The sequence below is a fragment of the Mugil cephalus genome, chromosome 9 (genome assembly GCF_022458985.1).
Source record: "Mugil cephalus isolate CIBA_MC_2020 chromosome 9, CIBA_Mcephalus_1.1, whole genome shotgun sequence".
NCBI classification, from domain to species: domain Eukaryota; kingdom Metazoa; phylum Chordata; class Actinopteri; order Mugiliformes; family Mugilidae; genus Mugil; species Mugil cephalus.
This window is the reverse complement of record NC_061778.1, coordinates 9,295,436-9,305,916: the sequence shown is the minus strand read 5'-3', so window position 1 is coordinate 9,305,916 and position 10,481 is coordinate 9,295,436. Positions and strand designations below refer to the sequence as shown.

Sequence of the window (10,481 nt, the reverse complement as noted above, 5' to 3'; positions counted from 1 at the left end):
TATCTGGTATTTAAAATATATATATACATATTCTTAACTCCTGTAGTTGTCACCATATCCATTAATTTACCAAAAGATGGTTGCAGTTTTCCTCCTTAATCTTCCCTTTAATTTAAACCACATTTGCATTATAACGCTGCATAAATTTACATGCTGTTTCAAGCTGCCATAAACGCTCACGAGAACACCAGAAATCTGTATTAATCCACAGCTGAAAATAGTCCCCAACAGATGCACCGTTTTGGATTTGCTAAAAAAGAACTATTTCGGTATTAATATTTTAAGGTTTACAAGCACAGACAAGGTGGAGGACTCCGATAATATTGAGACTTACACGGAGTTGGTTTTAGTCTTTTTTTATGGGATTTGTTGACAACAACCTAAACATAGAATATCGGTGCTCTTATCCTTTAACAGGAGTGGTTATGCTTGTTTAATGATGTGTCACAGATTTGACATAGTCATCAGATTACTGAACAGACAGCGATATATAAATTGTAAGCACAAACAACGTTTCCACTGACCTGCACAGAAAGAATTCATGTGTTAACTGGAGTGTAATGAGGTGGAAGCATAAATCTAGGTAACGGTTAATAATTTATACTTTGAAATAACCGTCAGCGTGAGAATAATGACAATGAGTCCCTGTGAATTTCTGAGCTGTGAAGGTGTTTGTCAAGAAGGAAACAGAGGCTGGCTTCCTCTCAATATGACATCAAAGACCTCTCCTCATCCTGTCCTAGTCTGAACATGCAGACATCTTTATGATGCGGAAGATAGACCTTAATAAGCTGCTATTCGTGATCAAAGCGAATACATTTTGAGATTTGTGGCAGTGCTGTTTGACTGCTATAAAGGGCACTTTTAGTGGTTTAGCTTTAGTGCTATACTCAACAGCAGCAGATTGCCGTCCTCATGCAAGGCCTTCCCATTTAGGTGACTCAGGGTGAATGCGAAAGAGATGAGATTCAGTCACGCAATTAACACCCCTAAAAACACCATCACCCATGCAAACTTGGTAATAAGTAGTAAGATGCCATCTGGCTATTTTTAGCCAATCTAATGACAAAGGAAGTGTTGGTACACCACTCTGAAAAGAGTGTGCACTGGAAAAGCCTGAAGCGCCTTGCTACGTGTGTGTCAATAGGCTAAGTGTTCTCTCTACGCAGAGTGTGAGCTATGTTCGGCTTTGGCTGCAACCGTCTGAATCTTAGAGATGGAAGGAATCAAATGAAGTTCGGCAACACAAATCAGTCTTGACTGAAGGTGTCAAAACTTGTTGCCACAGTTAACAAGCGTATTGGAAAAAAAAAAGGGCAAAATCAAAACTTGAGGGTGCTTTAAAGCTGCGCCTAACAGTTCTCAGTTCATCTCAACAACACCTCTTCAGACATTCCTTGCTCCGAGATAGTTGAATAAATAATAATTTTTAAATCAATAACTCAAGTGTAACCCCTGAGTTTGTGCCAAGAAGCAAATGTTATGAAGCTCTGAAATAGGATGGTGGGAAAACATGACTGTTCGTTAGCAGTGTGAGCGTTAGCTTTTAGCATTATCTCAGAGCACAACATGAGTACAGCCTCCCAAAATCATGGCTGTTGTCCTGCAGAGAAATAAAATGCATACATAGATATATATAATTTTTTCCCCCACATTAGTAATGGTTAAATGGTGCAACTTTTGCTGTGGCCAATTAATAAAGGCGGATCTAAATCTGGGTGACGAGTAGGAAATGAATCTAGTTATCTAATATGCAGCAGTAAATATTCGTAGGATTAAAGATTTCTCAATAAAACAAGAAAAAAAACAATTAAACTAATAACTTAAGTGAAAACAGCTGTGCTAGTGCCAATTAACACATTTTATGAAGTGTTACCACACAGTAAAATTAAAACAGGCCTACCTGCTAAACCTTAGCATGTTAGCTTGGTGAGCGTTAGCATTTAACAAAAAAAAACGTAAGTAAAGCCTCGCGAGAGCGTGCAAAAAGCATAACAAAAGCACATTTTCCTGCATAAATGTATCTGTGCATCTGTTCAGAAAGACATTAATGAAGATGGAACTTTTAGCTAGGTAGGAAATGGAATAGATTCCTCAAAAAAAGAAACCTAATCCATGGCATGCTAGCATAGTGAGCAGTGACCATAAAATGAATAATTTGAGATCTTACCAGCTTTAGGAAATTTTAGCATGTTTTTAGCATGCACACAATATTACCTGGAAACGTCTCTGCAGGAAAATGTATGGGAGAAAAGAATGCAGGTAAAGAGCACACCCCAAACTTAGAAAAGTCCACCCACAAGCAAAGCATTGTCTGTGTGGTTCTGAGGCTGTAGCTACATGCTTTAAAGTCCCCCAGTTAATTTAAACATTGTACAAAATTTGAATAAAGAGCAGTGATAGTGTCCAGCTCGAGTCTATGCTCGGATTGGATTTTTCAAACACACATTAGTATGCATTCAATATATAATGGGATCAGCAAAAAAAATTACCTTCACCAAGTCTAGAGTCTTTTTTTTTTTTTGCAGTCACTCAGAATTGCTGATGTGACACAACACACTTCTCTCCTGGTATTCACTAGTGTGTCTGTTCAGGCCAGGTTTGAGTACTTGGTGATGGCTCAGCCTCCTCAGCAGATTTTCTGTTGAATAATAGTTACAGATAGGAGCAGACAGAAATACTTCCACACTGTTAAAGCATTGGTAGTTAATGAGAATTTGGACTTGAGTTGTAGCTGAGCATGTACCCTCTAAAGTGAAGAAACAGGAAAAGATTAAGGGTTTGTAAAATGCTTATGTCTTGGATGAAACCGGTTTCACTGCGATGCAGATGAAAGGATGACCCCATTCTTCGTCTCAATCTTCTCCGTTACTGTGGATGCAAATAGGAGGCTCAAGAGGATTGAAAACCTCCAGTGCAACTTATCTTTCTGCTCCATGTTTTTATCTCTCTGCTGTCCTCGCAGCTCAGTTTCATCCGAGCCTGTGCTAAGTAGCTGTAATCAGACGCAGAGGATGTCTTCTGTGGCAGCAAACAAATATCCCTCATCCGTCCTGATCGCATCTGTTCCTGTCGTCAGGCCTGTTTTTGGAAGCGCTTTATTTCACCCTCTGTAATAAACATTTACATGTAGTACATAAACAATAGGTTTGCAACACACTACATATAGTAGTTATAGTAAGTTGTAAGCACACACCGATCAGCCACAACATTAAACCCACGGACAGGAGAAGTTAGGAGAAGCCTGATCCACAAAACCCCTCCCCTCAATCCAAAAGGCCCCCACTAACAACATCGTGGTCCCCGACACCACAGGACACCCTAAGAAAGCCCATGTCCCTTCTCTGACGCGTCACAGCTGTTTTGGAGGCCCATTAGGGAGGAATACTCATAATATTATGCCTGTATATACTGATATTTTAACAATTTTATCTCCAATTTTAGTATGAAAAGGTGTTTGCTGTTGTAATAAGTTAGAATACTATTTTCATTATTTCATGTTTCTCCATGACAACATGGTAAAAGAAAAAACTTACTGATGAAGGCCACGAGTTGCAGCTGATGGAAATGCATGTTTTATATCTCAGTGTGAAGATTTGTACGTATTTACTGTTGGATTACATGGTCTCCTTAGATGGATGCTTCACAGAAAGAGTTACAGATACTGACGAATACATTGTCGCATTGAAATGATAATTAGACATGAATAAAGTACATTCTGGACCCCGTTTCAACATCAGAATTTGTAGCTTCAGAAAAACCACACCTGAAGTGCAGGATGCTAAGCAGGCTTCCTGCTAATAACGGTCGTCAATGCATCCTCAACACCGTGTGCAAATAATTAGGCACCTTACAGAGTTCTGTCTCCCTCTTGTGGTGAGCATCAGCTCTTGCACCACTTCTGGTAACAACTACATTTGAATTCAGCTGTACATCCAGTTGTCATGCCACCCCCCCAGGCCCCCCCATCCACCCCCCCAGACCTCCCCATCCACCCCCCCACCCCGTTGTCCCACACCCCAATCCGCTCTGCTGTGGAGCTTTCACAGATGTCTTATAAATAGCACTAAGGAATGAAATATTTATCATCTCAATTCACGCGGCCGTCCCTGCAGTGCATGCACACAGATACCCCTGCAGCATAAGAAGAAAATGCCACTGATACAGTTTACCCACACAAAAAAATTTAATACCCTTCGTGAGGGGATAAATGGTCCAAACTTTGACATACTAAATAGGGAGAGGTGTGATGACACAGGTTTTTAATGTAAAAACTTGCAGCCAACACCCAAATGCTTTGTAAAAAGTCATGTGACATATGACTTACTTACTTACATAGTTAGTACACATACACCAATGTTTTAATATACTTATATATGCCTTTTTTGTTTGTTGTCTTTTATCTAGACCAGCCAGATACAGTACCGATTAATATACAGTCACATCTGGAACAATACCTATTTAACATCATATAGTCCGACCGTCAAAGAGGAATCCATAACAGGTTTCCGGGTCCATCCTCTCTATGCTAACATTAGAAATCGGCATTTGTAAAATTCTATTCTTTTTTTCTTTTCTTTTTTTTTTTACCCCGTTATTATTATTATTGTATAGACTGGTGGTGATACTAGTCCTTGTATCTCGTGTCTTCTGTGCAAAAGTTTTTTTTTGTTTGTTTGTTTGTTTGTTTTTTTTTCGAGAAAGAACCCAAAACATGATTGACATAACAGGATACCTGGCTGTTCACTTTACAGTTATGATGATTTTTTTTTTTTCCTTTTCTTTTTTTAAACAATTAAAACAGTCACATCCAAACGCCATACTCCCTTGGCATGTCACAGAGTAAAAGGAGAAAATCAAAAATCCAAAGAAATGCCTCCTGTTATCAGGGCAGGAGGCAATGACAGAGAGGAAGGTTTATGACTACAGTGAGCAGCATCCTCCATTCGTACATTTTTTTTTTTTCTTTTTAGAATAAGGCACTGCTGCATAAAGAAAGGACATGGCCAACAAACCTCTCGGGGAGTATGACAGGGAGGCAGGATGAAAGGAGACTGATGTTCTTCTCCAGCAACTCGCAGAGAGTTTGCATGTGTAAGTAAATGTGCTTGTGTTTATCATTTGCTGTGTGCAGGGAAAGTGTGTTATATGGCATGTAGACATATTTGTGTTTTTACATGTGTGTGCTTGTGTGTTTGTTTTGTTTTGTTTTTTTTTTTCAATTTCTTTTTTTGGCGACACTACTTTCCTCAGACTGTGCTCTCAAGCATCCACTCAGTGCTGCTGAATGTAACTCTCCTGTTGGCGAGCGGCGATGACTCCATGTTGAGCTGGTTGGTGGACTTGTGCCACCTCGTCCTCGCTCTGCGTGGGTAACTATGACTCTGAAATATGGAGTAATCCCCACCATCAAAGGAAAATCTGTGCCTAGTTCGTGCGAGCTCATTAGGGAGCAAGCCCATGTTGGCCAGGGCACTTTTCTTGTCCTTGAGCCTGGGAGCCTCCTTGGTGCCGGCATTGGGGCCTATGAGACACAGGGACATGGTGGAGCCTGTCAGGCTACTGTCCGTCTGCGTGTCTTCAGATGGAGGACCAGAGCGCTGTGCGTCCAGGCTGGTTCTTCTCTTCATCTTGTCCGCAGTCAGTTGAGGCAGCTCCACCTCCAGGATGGCAGTGGCGGATGCCGCATCATCCTTCTTCTCGTTGTCCACCAGCAGCACCAGTGCCATGCACTCTTTGGGCGTCTGAGGCTCACGCTGGCCCTCGTCAGAGGGCTGCTTGGAGGTGGAACGCTGGAGACGCTGCTGGCTGCCGTTGGTCTGGGAGTGCATGCTGGAGCTGACCTTGGTCTTGCTGTCCTCTGGGCTGCTGTAGGCCTTGTAGCGGATCATCAGGATGATGATGAACACAAGCACTGAAGCAACAATTATGCCGCCGATAATGATGATCATGGTGCCTCCCAGGAACTGACTGTGCATGAAGCGGCATTGACTGACCTCGCTGGCCGTGTGAAACTGCACACAACCGACCACACGTGTGGCCGTTAATGATGTGATGCCGTCGTCGTAAACCGCCAGCACACACAGGTCGTACTCCCGTCCTGCAGCCAGGTCATTGATTAGGAAGCTCTTGCTGGTAGATGGGATCATTCTGCAGAGGAAAGGAGCAGCGCGTTGGTGAAAATGTAGAGGTTTAATCACGAGAATTACAACACCCACATGCACTGATTTACATGCAGCAAGGTGCATTAAATCACACAAAGGTGTCTGCTCCACACAACCACACACAAAGGCAGCGGGGAGATCAACGCTCGAGCATTAAATGTCAGTCATTCCGGTAGACGAACATTAAAGAGCACCACACTTCATAAAACCTGCCTTATAAGAGAATATATTTATCATATAATAGCTCTGAGAAGTCGCTCTGTTAGGTTTGCGCATAAAATGCCAGCAAAGATTATCAACAAGACAGAAGAGGGTCATTGGCTAAAGGATATGCCACAACAGCTGCAGGGTGCAGGACAAGTGACGCATGATGTGAAGGCAGTTGTGATGTGTGAATACCTAAGGTCACAATCACAGATTACGCGACCCTAAATACAAAGGAGAAAGGCATTGTCTCCAGGTCAGCATAGACATTAATATAATTAGAAGCCTGCTCCTTTTCCCTAAAGGGAGACTTTGATGGTTATCATTTGTAGGTAATAATGTACCACCTAAAGACAAAACAACACTCAGCTCATACCGGAACAGGATGAGAAAATTATACAGGAGGGCTACTCATTATATCTGATAAAACCGGTTAAAAAAAAAAAAGAAGAAGAAAGGAAGTCAACAACTATTATTAACTTGCTCCATAAATAATGACTCCAGTTAATCTGCGGCACTTATCGCACAAGAAACAGACTAATTCTCATATTTTCATAAGGTCTGCAAATGGTAGTTTTTATCAACGATTTAAACAAGAATGACTTCATTCTGCATAACCATTAACAAATTGTCACTAAAGGTCATTCATGCAGACATTTTTCTCTTTTCAGCAATGCTTATTAACGTAGCAGTACAATAAGACATTATTTTAAGGCACCACAAGACTGGCACTGCACTTGTGTTCCTCTTTCAGCAAACAAGCAATCATCATAAGGAATAAGGTTTTATTTAGTACTAAGAAGTAAAAAAAAAAAAAAAAAAATCCATTTCATTGCACTTTTAACTTACAGTTACAAGCTACTTTTCAATATTTGACACACAAGACATTGTATATGATAATATATGAAGGGAATAATTCAGTAGCATAACAATCATATGGATCATCCTGCTAAATAAGTACTTGTACTTTATATTTTAATTATTATTTTGTTGTCAATATTAACACTGTGGTGGAAACTAATAAAGTACCTTTATTCTCGTGTTATATTTCAGTACTTACACGTCCAATCCTCTAAATTTCATGTGGAAATAATATACTTTGACTCTGGCAGTTGTATATTATCAAAGATTAAATTGGTTATTTTCATTGTTTTTGCTTGTGACCCCTTACAACAAACTGATATTGGAGAAAAACACAAAGCTGAATACAAATGTTTCGCAAAAATCTCTAATCAGTCGTATCATGACCCCTCAGATGCTTCCTTAAAGCAGCCAAACCCCGATGGTGTTTACAGTTGAAGGAAAGTTTTTGTTGCGCTGAATGCTCTGAATCTGAATACTACTTCCACCATTGCAACCAAGCCTATCATTAGACAACCCCATCTAATCACACTCTGTGTTGCAACCAATTAATGCAGACACTTGCTAATGATACAAACCGTTACACCCAGTGAAATAGTTGGCCCTCGTGTTATTGTTGTTGTCATATTATGTCCTAATGATGTTGAAAACACCATCAAGTCCTTCGGGGTGCTGGACTCCCAGTCTAGTCAGCTCTTTGCAATAATCTCATTGAGAGTGTAAAAATTAATTACTGAAAATATGAATGTCTTAGGTGCAGCATACAATTTTAGGCAGTTAGAGTGTATTTTCAAGGGTTTTATTTCAGGAAAAATGTCTGCTAAGTTTATTCCCTCATCTATACCATAGGAGTTCAGCTTATTTTTGGACATACTTAATCATTTTGCTTCTTTGGGATATGTCATTGTGCCAAATAGATTGCTGTGTCATTCAGCAGATGGTAACTCCAGATGCCTCACCCTTCCACACGTCCCTGCTCTACCACCCTTTTTTTTCCCCACCATCCATCCCGCCTCCACCATGGCTTACCTGTACACCAAAGTATCATCTGCTGTGCTGTTGTACTGAATCTGGTACATTCTGATGCCAGGGATATGGCGCTCAGACGGCCAGCGAATCACTGCAGAGGAGGAGGTCAGCTCACTGACCATCACCCTCCTGTCCTGCTTGTCGTAGCCCTTGGTGTCATTGCCAGATTTTGTGGAAGTGGTGATGTCAGAGAGGCCGGGGTCCTCACGCATGTGGCCTGTGTTGTTAACAAACAAGGGTAAGGGGATCATGTTGATCTCAACAGCAGCTGTGGCGATGCCTGCGGCATTGGACGCCACACAATTAAATGCCCCGCTGTCCTTCAGCGTGGTGATGAGAATATCAAGGGTGCCATTATCATACAGGATCGTGCGGGAATTGTTATGCACCAACTTGCCATCTGGCGACCGCCAGTGAATATCTGGGTCTGGATCACCCACAGCTTTGCATTTAAGAGTCACACCTTGACCTTCCATGACATAGGGCTTAGTGGCAAGGTGTTTAGTGATCAGCGGAGGCTCACAGATGAACTCCTCCTCTTGGATGGACCAGAAGTATTTGTCCATGAGGTGCTCTGGTGAGGCACAGGTCTCCAAATCATCCTCCCTCGTCAGCCTGCGGAGCCACAGCAGCTCACAGTTACAGTGAAGAGGGTTCCCGCCAAAGCTCACGGCCAGAGTGGACGAACTGGAGCCCTTGGCATCAGACAGCACCTGAGCGTGCTGGAACAGGCTGTCTGGCGGAAGCTTCTGCAGCCTGTTAGAGGTCATGTCCAGGCGGACTAGCTTAGTGAGCAGTGTGAAAGTCCCCGCTCCAATGTGGTCAATCAGGTTGTGGTCCAGTGTGAGCGTGTTAATGTTGGTCATTCCGGCTATAGCTTCCCAGGGAAGGCTGCGCAGGTTGTTATTGGAAAGATCCAAGTCCTCTATGGTGGAAACAAACTCATCAAATGAGTTAGGGGCCACCTGGTGGATCTGGTTATTGCCCAGGATGAGGTGACGCAGGTTGATGAGGCCTTTAAAGTGGTCGCTTTTTATAACACTGAGGCGGTTTCCGTCCATGTGGAGCGCCCGCAGGGATCGCAGGCCGACAAAGGCGTGGGGCGTGATCTGGCTGATGGTGTTGCGGGACAAGGTGAGATGGACCAAACTGGTCATGTTGAAAAAGTCTTTCTTGCGGATGATGGTGATGAAGTTGTCAGTGAGCCGCAGTTCGACGGTCTTGCGGTCGATGGAGGGGGGCACAAACAACAGACCGGTCTTAGCACAGAGCAGAGTCAAAGTGGGCGAGAGGTGTTGGCAAATGCAGCGGCCGGGACAGCTGTATCCCTTCACCAGGGCTGCACACAGCAGCACGCACAGAACCAGCCGGTCCATTGTTGATCAGTTTCCAGGTCCTGTGTGAAAGACAGACAAAAGGATATAGGAGACACACAGTTAAAAAAATAGAGTTCTTTGAATTAATAAATGTCATCATAGCCTTTATGAGAGCCTGCTGCAAAAATCTAGAGTCTGACCAAGATTGCTGAGACTGCCAGCAAGGTATCAATCACAAAATGAAATGGAGCTTTTCTGAAATAATGGCACCTGGGATGATGAAAGGCTGCGCCAATGCTGTCAGAAGCCCATGTCTCTGTAGCCTTTTAATGGAAATAACAGAATGTTTTTTTTCCGTGCCACCAGGCTACATCTCCAGTAGACCATTTCATGAATGATCACAGGGCAGTTTTACTATATTAGGTAACCGTCCCATGTACATTTCCATAATATAACAAGGCTTACATGTTTTTCTTGCTCTGATTTCCACATCAGGATGGAGAATTAAAGGAAGAAAAGAGCACTTGTCTACGGTGCTCAAGAATTTTTATAACCTTTTCTTCCTCTCTGCCCCCGACACCTCGGAGATGTACTGCAAAATTAGACAGAAACCTGTCATGTAAATCACGGCAACAAAAAAGCAAAGGTGAAAGCAGTGGGGATACGGCTTGTTTTCCAGTCAGTCCCATGGAGGCATTATTGGGCAATTGTCAGGTTTTGAGGATGTTCAGATTTTCAGATTCCCATTTAGAGCTATCGATTTCTGTCTCTGAAAGAACACGCCTGTGGTGACAGGAGTAAAAAGTGATCCTTGGCTCTAATAACCAAAAGAGAGCCCAGTGGAACACAAACAGTGATGGGCTGATGCCATATCGCCAGCGGTTTCACCCTCTTTGTCATCTATCTT

The 10,481-nt window shown here is 42.4% G+C and overlaps 1 protein-coding gene across 5 annotated transcripts in view; it reads right to left on the bottom strand.

Annotated features, from left to right (window-relative positions):
- Positions 1–4,167: 4,167 nt before the first annotated feature.
- Positions 4,168–10,481, bottom strand: part of lrfn1 (leucine rich repeat and fibronectin type III domain containing 1) — a 199,911-nt gene continuing 193,597 nt past the window's right edge. For all 5 annotated transcript variants that reach the window (XM_047595007.1, XM_047595002.1, XM_047595003.1 and 2 more), the window contains 2 exons: positions 8,259–9,654; positions 4,168–6,150 (listed from right to left, as the gene is read on the bottom strand). In XM_047595007.1, the coding sequence (XP_047450963.1) occupies positions 5,250–6,150; positions 8,259–9,634 (2,277 nt within the window). In that variant the 5' untranslated portion in view covers positions 9,635–9,654 and the 3' untranslated portion in view covers positions 4,168–5,249. The remainder of the gene's footprint in view (positions 6,151–8,258; positions 9,655–10,481) is intronic.